General features: G+C 38.4%; 2 protein-coding genes across 4 annotated transcripts in view; one reads left to right on the forward strand and one right to left on the reverse strand.

Moving 5' to 3' along the window:
• The window catches only part of zbtb32 (zinc finger and BTB domain containing 32), a 10,090-nt gene extending 3,511 nt beyond the window's left edge, over nt 1-6,579 (forward strand). The window contains exons 2-5 of one of the 2 annotated variants that reach the window (XR_010930423.1): nt 1-595; nt 1,604-1,707; nt 3,821-4,084; nt 5,767-5,897. The exon at nt 1-595 is cut by the window's left edge and continues 449 nt beyond it. Coding sequence is in view for 1 of the 2 variants with exons in the window: in XM_067601898.1 (XP_067457999.1) it covers nt 1-595; nt 1,604-1,707; nt 3,821-3,988; nt 5,767-5,996 (1,097 nt within the window). In the remaining variant the exon portion in view is untranslated. Of the gene's footprint in view, nt 596-1,603; nt 1,708-3,820; nt 4,085-5,766 lie in introns of both variants that reach the window. The other variant, XM_067601898.1, reaches the window with a different exon arrangement.
• A 1,982-nt stretch (nt 6,580-8,561) lies between these two features.
• LOC137191618 (G protein-activated inward rectifier potassium channel 3-like) lies at nt 8,562-16,122 on the reverse strand. Of its 2 annotated transcripts, none has more exons than XM_067601881.1 (4): nt 15,679-16,122; nt 14,306-14,585; nt 12,738-13,773; nt 8,562-9,229 (listed from the first exon to the last, which is right to left on the reverse strand). In XM_067601881.1, the coding sequence occupies exons 2-4, from the start codon at nt 14,498-14,500 to the stop codon at nt 8,865-8,867; spliced, it is 1,596 nt and encodes a 531-aa protein (XP_067457982.1). In that variant the 5' UTR covers nt 14,501-14,585; nt 15,679-16,122; the 3' UTR covers nt 8,562-8,864. The 2 variants fall into 2 exon arrangements, with proteins under 2 accessions (XP_067457982.1, XP_067457981.1); XM_067601880.1 differs by having other exon boundaries at nt 12,540-13,773; nt 15,679-16,121.
• Nucleotides 16,123-16,124: the final 2 nt, after the last annotated feature.

A 16,124-nucleotide genomic window follows, 5' to 3' on the forward strand; every position in this document is an offset into this window, starting at 1 on the left:
AAAGAGCAGAGGAGACAGATCAAAAGAAAAAGGGAAATCTAGTGCAAGAGGAGAAACTCCAAGAGACTTCTCCCCCAGGGAATGAAGCAAGCGACAGCATTGTCACAAAAAACCTTTCCCCCCCTGATCCTGCTAAGAGCCGCAACAGTCCACCATCCCCTAGAAAGAGGCCCAGACTGTCAGCAATGCCCTACAACAGAGACAGTGTCATTACCAGGCCTGTCACGAGCGCGTCCTCTTTCTCCTCTCCTTGGACTTTCCCTACAAATATGTGGAACTCTGTAACCACCTTGAAGCGGAAAGCAGAAAACTATTCAAACTTAATAGCAGCTCACCGACTCCAGTCCCCAAACCAGTCCTCTGTAGCATACCCAATCTCCCTCTCCACTCCCCACATGTTCCCCCTCCTGGTCTCTCATTTTCAAGCCCCGGCTCACAGCTCTGTAATGGGCTACTCAAGCTTTCATTCACGTTATACACCAAACCTTTACGCTGGGTCTACAGGGATGGGGAGCATAATCAAGCAAGGCCTGTTGAAAAGAAAAAAACCCAGCCAGAGAGCTTTTACTGGGACCATCCAAACCAGTGAGCTGAGGTAAGTCAGCCCTCAGACACAAATGTATGTGTTGCATGTTTTTAATTTTAATCATTTGTCTCTGTATTTTAACTGTCACAGAGTCATTTAGAATCCCCTAACTTGCTCAGTTGTTCCCTTGCGACAGCTGCAGACCTGACTCACTGCTGTTTGGGTAGATGTGTGCAATCAAGCCTCCTGCACTTTCCAACTAGAGCAATTTCCCCTGTTAACCCTTCCCTGCCAGTCCCAGTCAAACTCTTTTGCCAAATTAAAATCATTGCTGTATACCTTGTACAGTTTCCAGACCAAACACAAGAGAGAAAAAAGAAATGCAAGTTAATTTTGCAATAAATCTAAAGTTTTAGCATGGTTTTGCTTAAAAGTTGGATTGAAACCAATTATACTTTGTTTGAATTCTGAATGAATTTACCACTGCCCTTTCATGACACTAAAAAGTATATTAAAAAACCCTGTTGACTTCATTTTTGGGTGATTTACCTCTTTTTTTCAAGTCTTTGCATCTTGTACAGTGTTCCACACATTGTAACTGAATAGTGTGTAAAGGGGAGCCCCCTAAATTTCTCCCCTCCTTTGCAGAATTCAAGATTTTCCACCCACTGAAACCGTGTTTCAGTGTTTAGAATGGGTGCGTCTGTACCACATGAAATTGTTCAAATTGTCCTTGCATCTTTGTGGAAAAAAAAGCTATTTTTCAGTGTCACTTCATAATCCTGTTCTTTCTTCTCTACCGTTATATGAGAGGTAAACAAGCTTTTACCCTAAATGAGTGTTATACATATCTTGTGGTTGAGGATTGAGAGGAAGGAAAGGGTGTTTAAGGATGTTATCTGTGATGATACATTATGTTGTAAATATATGCAGAGTGACAGTTTTCATTTGAAGAAGAGACTTTTCCTTGCTTTATATTTCTCCAGTTATGCACCTCTGTTGAACACATTATTGTTAAAGAGATACAATCAGAGTCATTTTTTGCAACAGTTGCATCAGAAAATATATTTTCCACAGTTTCCCTGAAGTGCCCAAAGCCAGTGCAGAAAGAGTTAAAGACTGCCAGCATTGCAGTCTCGTTGGTGATCCAGTTCTGCGGGAGTCAGCCTCCACACCTTCAGGTAATGATATGATTATGACAAACAGAAAACACAACTTAATGTTTTTTTAATGATCACAACACATCAAACTTACTGTTATTACTATACAGTAAGATGAAGCCTGTCACAGTGGTTGTCCTGTTGTAGAACTGATCAATTTAACATGATAGCAAGACAGTTCTTGCTGTGACCCCTAACCTCGGAAGACTCCATCTACGTAGCTACGCAATGGAAAGTGATAAAAAGAGTTGTGGTTTTGAGAGCATAGCGCAGCAGGAGCAGTAGTGTGGTTACTAGATACAGCTAGATACATGCAGTACAGTATGTACTGCATCGCAACGGTGGTTTGTCCTATACCAAAAATATATGTTGATTTTTTTATATAATGAATTCCTTTTATGTAAGTCACTGCAATTACACTAAGTCACTTAAACCAACAGCTTGTGTGCGTTTATGTGTATACATGCATATGTGTGTATGATTGTACAATCAAGCTGATAAACATGTTTTATCTGATGTTCAATATCTCTGTTCAATGGAACATTATGTTCATACTTCAAGAGATTAGGGTAAAACTCCTTTACAAATGTCTTACTGCACTGCAGTATAATAACTTAGGACAAGTACTAAAAGTATATAATAGTACTCAAGAACCTATTGAAAAACTATATCTCTAATAAATTATTACATATAATATGCATTATTATAAGTGTAACAACACTTTATTTATACAACATTTGTATAACTAAAGCATTTAAGCACCTGAGTTCAGTGTTGCTGAGTAATGTCTCTCTCTCTCTATCCTTAGCTTTTCCTTTTATTAAGTTATATTAATAAAGCCATTAAGATAAATAAAGTAAAAGGCATTATCTACATAAGAAGTCTTTTAAAGTGAGACGTGAGGAAAAATATTGGACAGGAAACACGCTAATGACAGCAAGTCTCAGTAGGTTGTGTGTGTGGTGAGCGTTCAATTGTTGTGGTTTATTCTCTCAATTTCCCCCACTACAGTACACCCCCTTCTTATTTCAGCATCCTGTCTATACTATCCTGTTTTCACTTGAGAAACTAAAAAAAAAAGAATATAAGATACCAAAAGGCTTTAGTAGCTACCTCAACCTCAAAATCACACCTTTGTAATTTAAGACTTGGTAGATGCAGACAAGACACAAATGCAGAGTGACAGGAAAGTAAATGTGTACAAACTGACTTTATTGTCCTGCAACAGGATGTTGACCAAAAACAGATGTGTGCCTCTGAAACATAATGAGAATACTGTAGCAATATATTATTATATATAATACATCATGTTTTGTTTTGTTTTCTTTTCTTTTCTTTTCTTTTCTTTTCTTTTCTTTTCTTTTCTTTTCTTTGATAACTAGTTAAAGTCAATGAGGTCAGTGAGTATTTTAATCCTGTGACAGCTACTGTCGACTTTAGCAAGACTGAAAAAACTTACTGCACTGCGTCACAGTGCCTTTACAAATGAATTAGGGCTGCAACTAATAATTATTTTCATTATCAATTAATCTGCTGATTATTTTCTCAATTAATCAATTAATGCTTTGGTCTCTGCAATGTTAGAAAATAGTCCAAACAACAGTCCAAATGAAAGATATTTCATTTACAATGATATAGAAAACAGAAAAGCATCAATCTATCCACTAATTAATGAATTGACTAATCATTTCTGCAAGTAATTGGTCATTTTGATGGCTCATTGTGGCTTAATGCGGATGTCTATGAGCACGTAAGTTTGACAACATAACAAATAATCTAGTCACAAAAAGAGTGAAAGGCAGAAAACAAGACCCCATTTATTCTGATATCATCTATCTAAAACTGGTCTGTGTTTATCTTCAATAGTTTATGTCTCTTTTACAAAACAGTTCTGAATGTACATACTCATGTTCATCTACTAGTGTTTGAGCAAACATGAATGAACAGGTGGGGGTTGCTATCGTACTTTCTATCATACACTTTTACAGGACTTCCATCTGTTGAAGGAATTGAATTCACAGGTCCTGCTGACATTTAAACTGTGATATGGTGTTTTTGTGTACAGCCAGGCCCCTTTGCCCACCGCAGTATTCACACTTTCACCTATTGTCCCCCCATCCTGTTGTTTGAACAGAGGTGGCCTGTTCAGGGTGTAGGTTCTGTGGAAGAGGAAATGCAGCACAGCATGAACCACAATCCCATCGACAAGACCACAGAGGAGAAAAACCCTACCAGTGCCAACACTGTCCCAAGAAGTTTAGTCTGAAACATCAACTGGACACACACCACCGAGTTCACACCGGTACGCACTCTATCTAATCTGTGATACAAAAGCACAGAAACTTTGTGAACATATTGATTTATTAGTCTGTTACCTTAGTCGAAGTGACTGCAAACTGTAAGTAACATTTATGTTTTTTGTTTTGTTTAAAGTGGTACTGAACTTTGTAGGCTTGTAGCTTGACTGGTTAGACATTACATATTTTCAGATGTAAGACTATGCCTGCCCACAATAGGTAAAAAAAATTTTATACTGTGGGACATTTAGAACAAAAACTACAAAGAATTTCAATATTCAATTTTCTCTTTGTCCAAAAAAAAAGAAGTGTTAGAAAAGTACAAGAGAATTTGTGTACTTTGGCTTTAAAAAACAAAGCCAATCAAATAAAATTACAACGACAGTATCTGAAAAGCAAGAATAGTTTAATAGTTTAGGATTGGTCTTACGTTGCGTCAGTCCGTAGGAGGTCTCAAATCGGAGATAAATTAGTTGTTCGCATGGTACGGCAACTTACAAGCAAAAGACGAGATGTATGACTAATTTTCACTGGCACTTTAAAAAAATTCACTTTTTTCTTAGCGTATAGGACTGTGTCAGGACTTTTGAATGTTTTATGCCATTTAAACTACTAATTAGTACGTATGATTTGCATTACTGCTACTCATCCTCCAAAGCAGACTGTTGTGTTTTAGATTTTGGATTATCTTCCAGGCAGCCGACAGTTTCCACTCAGTTTACTACTACGAAACTCATCTAGTAGAAACTTGAAACTTGCAGACTTGAAACTTGTGCGAGATAGCAAATCCATTCATCTATGGAGAACATCATGCTGCTGTTAATGCTGTCAACGTTAACGTCAACATCATTACTCAATGATAATACAAAAGAAATTTCAAATGAGTGTCCCTGTACAACTTTACCATGTAATTATGAATGGCGACAACAATAAAATCAACCAAAATATTCACTGTGATAAATATCAAACATTTTTTTCTGCACATTAAATTAAAAAAGTGTAAGTAATGACCAAAAGCACCCGTTTAAAATTGATTAGCAACACTCAACACTCATTAGGCTATATATAGGTTAAAACCTACTAAACCACAGGAATAGCTGACAATATTTTCCTTTAAAAAGACCAGCATTCAAGATGATCTGTCATCCTAAAATAATATGAGCAATTTTGATGACTCCCGTAATCTAAAACCTTTGTCCTAATCTCTTGTCCTAAAATTGAAAGTTGTATCTTGTACAGTATGTCTTGCTAGCTGCTCTGTTTTAAAAGTTTCTTGTTGGGTTTTAATGATACCTCTATTTAGATCATTGAGATACTACATATTATTGTGAGCTACTAAACCGGAATCAAATTTTTTGTATGCATAAGCATACAAAAAGCTGATTTTGATCAAGTATTCAATTTGTTAAATATTGTTAAACTACATGCACACACACATGCTCACATAATTTGTTAATCTAATTTTTGTTCAGAATGAAAACTAATATCTATTCAGTTTCTCTTTTGATTTTTTTGCTCATCAACATGCAATCATAGAGTGTGTAACTGTTTCGATGGAGATCTGAAGGCCCAGTTTAGTTGATTTCACCCTAAATTAAACACTTGATCTTTGAAAAGGAAAATATTTAACAGCATTAATCAATTGCAGTCTGGGAAACTGGCATAACATGCATGTACTTTTAATATCTAAAGGTATGAGACCCTCTCTAAAATGAACACTCCCTTTCCTCTTCCCCCACTGTCTTCCTTCCTCCCCCCCGTGCTTTCTTGTTCCTGCTTCAAGGGGAGAAACCCTTCGAATGTCGTCTCTGTGGTCAGCGCTCACGGGACTACTCAGCCATGATCAAGCACCTGCGGACTCATGGCGGGGCCGCTCCCTACCAGTGCACAGTGTGCCTGGAGTTCTGCAGCAGCCTGGTTGCCATGCAGAGACACATCAAAAGCCACGCAGTGCAGGACTTCCCTCCTAACTGGAGCATCAACAGCACCTACCTGTACACCTCACACATCTGAGCCATGCCTTACAACACTCTGACCTCCATCTATACAAAGTTCTCATTGATGTTGCTTCAGTATGTGCCTTTCATTTGAGTCACAAACCATCTGTTTTCCTGAAAGAAAAATCCATAATGATGTCTGAAAGACCCACAAGGTCCTTTAATATCATTTATCATTGTTTTGAAGGTATGATAATACATGAGATGCAAAAAGTTCACAGCGGTAACATCTATACAAACTGAAACTGCTTTGCATTCACATTCAAACAACAGTACAGAGAAATGCTGCACTTATTTCCAATGACAGGTCAGAAAAGGTTTTGAAAGTGCTTACCATTTCATATTATGTCTTGTACGTGCATTAAAGCCACATCAACAGCTCAATGAATGACGCAGGAATCTTCCCTTGTGCCACTAGTGTAAACTTTGTAAGTTTGACCTAGGTTTATAGCGCCCTCATGAGGGCAATCACTGTAACAACCAGTTTTTACTGTACTTTTGCTCCCAAATGCATCACTATGTCAAAATTGGACCAGTGCATGAGATATTATATTTGCTGAAACATAGTCTACATTCATTGATCCAGATTTAAACAGAATCTGTCTGAAAAAAAAAAAAATCCATATTTGCCATGATGCGTAACCGCTTTGATTAAAATTCAAATGATGTCATCCTTTGAAATATTCATTTGACTTTGTTCAGCGCTTGTGTAATTTTATTCTCACAGAACAGACCAGAAACAGAAAGAGACGATTGGAGGAGAAGGGGTTTCCCTAGAGTCAGGCAACACCCAGTGCTTGGCAGAACAGACAAGCAACAAAACTCAGCCAAATTCCACATATGCTAACATTCAAAAGTTTATATGTAATAAAATGTCCTGGTAAGCTAACGCCAAGACTGGAGGGTTCATTCATCTGCCCTGGTTCATTGGATGAGTTGAGAGGAGTTCTTTCTAGCTAGTGACGAACAATAGTCTAGCATTTTCTTATTTTTTATTCTTCCCTTAGTGGATTTTCTGTACTGTCAGCCACTGATGTCAGGCTGCCAACTCACTGGTTGCGGTTCAGAGACGTGGATCCTAAAATTGGTCTCAAAAGTGGTATTTAGCAACTGCCACACCTCTCTAAAAGCAACACACAAATTATATGACTCTCAAGTTATCCCAGAGGTTCTCATAAGTATGTATACAGTATATAACCATGCACATTGCTCACAAGAGAGAGCTTTATGTAGAGATCTTGGGCCTGGGTCCACTGAAAGCTATTTGTTGATTTGTACAGCATTACCTTAATGTATATGAGAGAGAAAATTAATAAATAATTGTTTAACACATATTTCATGGGCTCATCTTTAATTCATGGGCTTTAATGGATCAATATGCCATGTTTTAGAGATTACTAATTCACCAAATAAACAAGCTAAAACACAATATCTTAGCAACTTTTTACACATAATAAAGGGCATATACATGTAAGTATTACAGGAAGAGCAAGGGGAACAGCTGAGGACAACTCTCATTCAGAAAATTCAAAATTATGATGGTAAAGATGGTAAATAAACGTATTTTACATAGTGTTGAACATTTTCTACTTCTACATGACACCATTAATGATCATTAAATATCAACTCTGCCAAGCAAAGAGAAAACTTCAGTGTACTTGTGTATGATCATGTTAAACATTTGTTTATCAGTGAATTGACTTCATATATATTGTGTACAGTAATGCATTACTACTTGACTCAAAGATGTCTGAATGTGGTTAACATAAGAATGCATTATGTGCATGTGGTGTTTGTTTATTTCTGTGAATTGAGACTGTTTTTGTGTGTATTTCAGAATATACTTTAACGCTCTTGACAAAAAAGAAATTCAAATTTAAATAATACATTATACATCATCAAAAGACAGAACCATATACCTTACTTGTGACAGTGTGGACAGTGTTTTAAGTTAGCAATCACATAAACTGACTTATACCAAAAAGTTTTCATTATTGGCCCAGCAACATATGTACATAACATTGTAATCAGTATGTGTGTGTGTGTGTACTTATACAACTGGTGTTGTGGGGACATAAATTTATACAGTCACATTGTGAGGACTTTCACCCCTTTTGGGTACAAAAAGCAAGTAAATCAATCAAACTTTTAGGGTGAGGATTTGGTTTAAGATTAAGGTCGAGTTAGGGTTAGGAAAGTAGTGGTTAGGGTTAGAGAAAGTCTCCAGGAAATGAATCTAAGTCAATGTAATGTCCACTGAGGTGATGGAAACATAACTGTGTAAATAACAACAACAATAATAATAATAATAATAATAATAATAAGAAGAAGAAGAAGAAGAAGAAGAAGAAGAAGAAGAAGAAGAAGAAGAAGAAGAAGAAGAAGAAGAACAACAACAACAACAACAACAACAACAACAACAACAATAATAATAATAGTAATAATAATAGACATGAGACATGGGACAGGTGTGGTTTCTGATTGTTTTGCTGGAGTGTGTTGGGGTTTCTTTGACGACACATGTTCAATATGTGACACATCTTACCTTTGATGAGTAAATGGACCCTTTTTGCAGTAGAAATTTGGACTTGTCGTAGAAGGAAAAGCACAGATGTTACATTTAACATCTCATTTGGCAACAATGGCTTGATAATTTTTAAGTGTCTCACTACGTAAAAGTGACCCTGAAGATGAAGCAGCTAAATGGAATTCAGCCATCATTACTTTTATTGAAAACTGTGCTTTTCCTACTGTGATATGTCAAAATATCTTCTGTGAAAAAGGCTTAAGTTCCTTTTTGATACATTAATTCACCATGAATACAATAATAAAGATAAATAGACTACATTTAATCTTGTTGTAGAAAGTCGTGTATCAACTGCTGTCATGGCAAGCCTTTTTCTGCACTCCCTTCACACTCATTCCCTTCAGATACTCTCTCCTCCTGAATATTATCAATAGTGTATCCTCCATGTGCTGGTTGCTTGTCTTTGTCTTCATCTGTCTTTTCTTCTGCTAAAATTCTCCAGTCTCTGCAGGCTTTGGAGTCTTGAAGTTTACAGTCAGTCAGAACCATTAACTGGTGCGCCTGGCTGGCACTGCAGTGTGGTAACGGTACCTGGTAGGTGGTGTGGAACCGACGCAGGTCGACTCTGAACGAGCCCTTCTCCAGTGTCATGCAGGGTTCAAAGCGAGCACCCCACTCAATCTCTGTTTCAATATAGGATGTCTTGGCTTGACACATCATGCCTGTGTACAAAGTGATCATAAGGAAGTGTGTTAGTGATGATCTTGTCAAACATGTTAAAAGAGTTTGAAAATCCAAGCAGACATCATTTGCCACATAAGGTCCCAGATAGCAAAATTGCTGTGGCCCAGATATGGCCCACACCCAACACATATGGCACTTTCAACCAGCCCATATACCGCTTGGAATGATGGCACTTGGGTGGTCCACTCCTGTTTCCCAGATCTGGGCCACAAGCAAGCCGTATGCCAACCAAGAACAAACCAGATAAACATACCACATCTTTACCAAAAAAGGCCCACATTTGATTTGGGATATTTGGGCCATATTTGCTATTTTACATGTGGGCCATTTCAGGCTCACATCCATTTTTTCCGGGCCAGAAGAAGGCCAGTAGTGCTGCATCATTGCCTGAAGTGACCCACCTCTGTATGCTATCTGGGAATAACGATGGCTGCATTTTACATCAGGACCTGAAACTGAAGCAGCTAAATGTAAGTCAGCCATCAATAATTTTATAATTTTCACCTATCCAAATGTAACTTATATATCTTGGGTATACAGTTACCATCTTGTTCAAAGATTAAAGATATTACAAGATATACTAATACTTCCACGGTTTCAGTCGAGTTAACTTCTACTCATTCATGTGGAACAGGACAAGACAAATCCACAGCAAATTGGGATTAAATATTCAATCTGATTGAATTTTGACACAGAAAATTGCAAGGTTCTCCAATGCCCAGCCAGTTTGAGAGAGACTGGCCTGAACTGCTCAGCAAAATAATATTCAAAAGCAGTTGAGGAAGAGATCCTGTTTGCTTACAGTGAGTGTAATATAAAATGTTTGATAAAACTAGAGCCTTGGAATACCTGGGACTGGACCTCAAAATATTTTTAACTTTTTGAGTTTTTGAGTGTTTGGTGCTGTGCAGTTTTCAGGCCACAAGGGTGCAGGACACATAGGATATGTGGGTATTTACTGGAATACAAGCAACATGCCTCATTATCCTCCCAAAATATCGGCTGTTGACCACATAAAGCTGTTAAATTATGAAATCAAGATGTGTTTTACTTTACTTACTATAACTGTGTTGATGCTTCGTGTGAATTAGTTTGACAGTAAATAAACAAAAATCTAAAAAAAAACCCTAACCCTAACCCTATTATGACAATAGCAGAAATAAGAAATGACCTTTTAAATCACAATGCAACACAATTGTCTCTAACAGGCACTAAAAGTTGTCTAACTATCAGTTAGGCTACAGTTACTGTTTCTGTCTGACTCTGGTACATGGAAAATTCTAGTGAGCCCCAAAGCCCAAACAGTCTCTTCAGTATTCTATTTGTTTGTATTTAAGCTAATATGTCTACTACCTACTAAAAGGCGAAATATGTTTATTATGTATCCAGTTTATGTATACAGTATTTTTTGCCTTTTGATTGGTAGCCTTTCACTGGCTTTCACATGCCCACTGAGTAATCATTTAAGATTTTGAATTTAATGTCCTGTTATTTTACTGGAGTCACTGTCCACAGAGATGCTAACAGCCAGCTTCCACAAGAGTGTATGTTTACAACATTTAGGGTGTTAGAATAAAACACAAGAAGCCTTTGTGTTCTTTAAACACAACAGTTTAAAGATGTTATAAGTTTTTTAAACCCAAAATGGCACTGCTCGCACTGCTCACTGACATATATGGTATCACAGTTTACTGGCTTAGTGCAATAGAGTGGTTTTGAAAACTGACATTCTCAGAGCAAACAAACAAAGGATGGGAAAATGGTTTGACTTGATATGGCTGGCACACATCTATGAAAAATGCCTGGATTGTCCCCATACAAACCTATCTCCTAAAAATTATGGTGGCCCTGATGCAAAGCACAACAACATTTGACAAATATTTCAAAAAAGAAAACGCACTAGCATTAGCAGCATAACTAAAATAGCAGCCAACTTCCCTCTTTCCAAAAATGTGTATGTATAATTGTATCTCCATGTGAATTGGCAATAAAAGAGCAGTATGGTTGACAAATGAATGGATGTGAACCATTAACCAATTAAAGCCTGAATAATTAATTATTTGGCCACTTGGGGGCAGTGGAAACAAGTTGTGAACACAACATTGACACATAATCACCTTTTACGTTGAAATGGTGAAGCAGTTATTTACACATTCAGGAGTTACGGAACAATATAATCATTCATTTGGAATCGTGTTTCTGTCAACCCGGTGAAAGTTCAATATTCACTCTCTTAGCTGTTTTTGGTCTCTATCAACTCCTGAGGGAAATATCTGGCTTTTCAACTACTAAATGCTAATGTCTGTGCCATTTGGTGCTGAGCAGATAATGTATAGTGGGTTTTTAGCAGACAGCTGTTTTTGCTAAAAACAGCTGCCTGCTGTGGCTGAAAATGGAGCCATGAGAGTCATGAGAGTGAACCAAAACAGTAAATTTGCAGGCTGGATTCTCTGTAGGTTTATCACTGCAGATGACACATTACATATTGTCATTTGATTCACTGTTATTACAAAGATAATGAAAGTGAGACTGAATACTTAAAAGAGTATGTTTACCCCCCAAAAAAACATGTTTTTTTCACTTAGCCCTTGTGGTATCTAGTCAAACAGAAACTTTTGTTTTCAAGTTTCCAGTTACTTACAGTTATGAAAACAGTCTGTGCTCTGTGCAGTCTTATCTGCAGATTGCACAGAGCACGGACTGTTTTCATTGGAACTGATTACTGAAGAATGAGACCCTATAAAAGTGGCTTATACAGAAGTACCACAAACCAGAAACAAAAGTATTGGGGTAGAAAGAAAATCCAGGAAAATATAAAACCAAAACTTAAAATCAAAAAAGTATTTCAGAGCAAACCAGGATACTAGGATAGACACCATTTTATTAGGGGATTACACTGAAGGAGCAAACTACACTTATATAACTTGTATAAGTTACATATGTCATATATCTCTGACAGAGCGAATCTGATGAAGAAACGTGCAAACACATAGTTTTTTAATGTAATCCCCTAATAAAATACTGTCTATCCTCATATCCTGGTGTGCGCTGAAATACTTTTTTGACTTTCTGTAATTTGCCCTATATCAGCTGGCACCCAGGAGAGAGGCACTGTTGTACACAGGGTATTTCAATTTTTTATAAAACCAAAACTACTTGTTTGGCTGGATACCACCCAGGTAAAGTAAGAAAATGCAGTGAGGGACCCTTAAAACTTCATAATTGCTTTATTTGTGTCATATCTGCTTTTGTATCCCTTTTTGACCACTACTATTATTGATTACTCACCTGTGGCCTCAACAATTCCTTCCAAGATAACAATTATCTCAAACTGTTGTCGTCTAAGCTGTTCGGGGCCAAATTCCCAGAGTGGACTATTGGAGTCAATGTTGTGCTGGATGACTTGAGGCTCTACCAGAAAGAGTCGGTCTGACCCTGTTTCATAACCAAGGTTAATCTCTGTCTGCTCAAGTGGCAGGAACTCACCCTCAGTTGTTTGTCGGGACTTAATTAACTTTGCACGGACCTTAGCATCCACCATGTGGCTTTCTCTCAGGTCCCCCAGCCGGAACATTAAACATAGCTGATCATCACGGTTGGCGATAACACAAGTGCGACTAAAAAGAAGTGTCTCAGCCCGCTTTTTAGGTCGAGATATTTTGACAAACATGCAACCCACCATTAGAGCATCTATCATGGACCCTACAATACACTGCATCATGACCAGCAGCACACCCTCATGGCAGGTAGGGGACACAGTGCGTGACCCATAACCAATGGTGCGCTGCGTCTCCACAGAGAAGAGTAGAGCTGAGATGAAGCCATCAACACCTAAGTAGCAGGGCCTTTGGTCAAGGAGATGGTCTTTAGTGATGCTGACGGGTCGCTCTTGTCCTACATCACCTCGGAAGGAAGCATTCAAGAAATACAGTCCAGCAAACAATAACCAGGTGGTGATGTAGCACATCATGAATACGAATAGAAACCAGCGGTACTGAAGGTCCACAAAAGAGGTAAAGATGTCAGACAGGAAACGGCCCCTCTCAGAAATGTGACACAGGTTGACACGACACTTTCCATCCTTGGAGATGTAGCGAAGTTGCTCCCTGGTTTCTGCAGGAATGGTGGGGGTTTGGTCACAGTCACTCTCCAGAAGTTTACTCCGGGCCTTGGCCAGGCTGTCTATCTCTCTAGCAGGGCTTGACATGTTGCTGTGCACAGGTGAGAGCGGGGTACTATGAAGAGGACTGTTGTTAATGACATGAAGGGAGCTAGGACTCTCCATATTAGGCACACTGAGGGCATGGCGAGGGTACCGTGAAACCGTGTTGGTCTCTCTCAGTGAGCAGCGGCGCAAAAAGGCTTGCTCTCTGTCTGTGAAACCAAGGGGAGGAGGGAGCAAGCAAATGCTTCCACGATAAGGAATGTCTGTTATACTTTTATGGTGCCGCTTGGCTGTAGCAAGCTCAGGAAAAGCTCCTGGCATGATGTCTGGGAGAGGAAGTGAGAACTCTGTGTTTTTCTGGAGGAAGAGAAAGTAGACATACATGTTATTTTCTCTTCCCTCACACCCGTGTTGGTGCAGGCGAGTTGCTGCATACCATTGCCCTTTCAGAGATAAATAAAGTTATACTGAAATTGGATAGAAATTTGTTTATACAGGTAATCTAAGTGCATTCTGAAGTTCAAGGTGCTCAGTATTACCATATTTATTTTCCTCAGTCTTTTTTATTTTCTTCATTTAGTCCATATTCTAGTGGCATATTCACTGCTACAACTGCTACTATTGTGATACAATTGAAAGCTCCACAAGAGCTACTAAATGGACCTTGTAGTGAGATTGTTTTGTTTCCAAGGTCAAGAATGAACTTTTAATCTCAAATTTTAAGACATCATTAACAAGAAGTCCTGTGTGTCATACGATTTTACAGGCCTCAGTTCCTTAGCAGACATTCTTTGCAAAGACAACAATGCACTACAACATATTCTCAATATTGCATGAATATTCAACAAATGAAAATAATATTGCTGTACAAATAAAATCATTGCCTTACATTTATTAAGTAGCTCTCGCATTGAATTTTCTCCCCCGATGGTGTGGAATGGACGACCATGAGAGATTTTGGCTGATTGGGCTGTCCCCTTGTCTCATCCTGGGTGGACCCTGGAGGCCACATGGCTGTTGTCCCAATGGATCCAGGGGACCCTCTGGTTTCAGAGTTAAAGTCTCTTCTAGCACCAGGATACATTTCAGAAATGCAAAGGCAATAACCACCAGCAGCAGAACATGGGCATAATTACTCAGGTTTCAAGATTCTTCCATTGATCTAAGACCTGAGGACATAAAAGAGGATTGTCACACAGGATTTGGATCTTGACACAATCGCATCATTAGATCCCAGGTATATATTACACCCGGGAGCACATTATAGCTCATTAAATTGAACTCAAGCTGGTTAAAAGTAGCTTAAACACTTGACATGGATAACAGGAAAGAGCACACTGTGGTAATAGACAAAAAGTTCTGTAAGCATTTTAAAAAATAGTTACACCCATAATGATATTTTGACCATAACCAATGAGTCAATTTTCTAGAAGGCAAGCTGTTTTTGGAAAACAGGGACTTCCACATTAGATCTGAGATGAACTAACCTGCGGGAAGTGCCGACACTTCCTATCATTCCGTACCAGACAAAAGAAACAAAATACTTCCTTTTAAGGCAATGTTTTAGCCTGCGTACTTTAACGCACACTGTATCAGCCAACAAAGCTTCAGGAGGATATCCTGACCATCTGGACCTAAGCTCTATCATCCTGTTGTCTCAGCAGTACTTTATCTTGCAGAGTAGACTGAGCTGCTCTTCTCGTTCAGAATATCCAACCTAAGGTTACCTAAACCTACTAATTTGGACAATATATACTGATTCAACTTTGAAGCCGCAATATTAAAACAACTTGAAAACTTGTTAATAAGTATGTTGGGATGCAGTGACACAAAATAAGCAAGTAATGTTCGGAAATACTACTCTGAAAGCTCGGATCTCACTGAATAAGTGAGCAGCAAGTCTACTAATAAGTCTGCTTAACCCTTTGTCACAATGTGTGGGGGTTTTGCAAAATCTTCCTACAAACCTCAATCATTAGTAACCCCTGGTTCATGTACACTCACTGACTGAGCTACAAATGAAAATAATTTTTCATCTAAACTTTTCAGAAAATACAGTTAATAATAGTAAACCTGAAAAAGGTATTCTTGGCAATTTTTTTCTAATCACTTATAGCTGCCAAAAACGTTATTTTCAAAACCTATGAATATATTTCAATGTACAAGCTAGGAGTGTGCACGCAGATTAAAACTAAAGAGGGCAGGTGCTGGACTGAAAGTGAGAAAATGTTGAAAAAAACAGATAAACAGCTCACACATCACCTTGGTGCAATAACTCATTGCATTTTTTTACACCAAGTCAGCATGCTGAGAAGGAGAGAAAGGTGTCTAATTCTGTCCCCAGGTATTTAAAAGTGTCCACCTGCTCCACCAACTGACCGTCCAGCCTGATAGGTTCAAAAATTGGGTGGGGTGAGTCCAGTTTCCCCATGCTCCTACAACACAGAAGTATGGAGAAAGAAGGGCTTGGAACAGTTGGGTGAAGACATCTCCTAGCTGAGTGGAGCAGTCTCTGAGATACCCGCCTCTGAGCATGTCGGGGCCAAGGGTTTTGTGGGGACTGACGAGTCCCAGAATTCTGTTCTGTTCTTCTGTTCTTCTCCCAGACAGATGTTTTTTGTTTTGTTTTTTTTTGTTACAGACTCCCCAATGGGATTACGTAACACTCCTAATATCATCTCCTAATAAAAAAACTGGCCCAGCAGCAG

This window comes from Thunnus thynnus, chromosome 10 (assembly GCF_963924715.1).
Source record: "Thunnus thynnus chromosome 10, fThuThy2.1, whole genome shotgun sequence".
Lineage (NCBI taxonomy): Eukaryota > Metazoa > Chordata > Actinopteri > Scombriformes > Scombridae > Thunnus > Thunnus thynnus.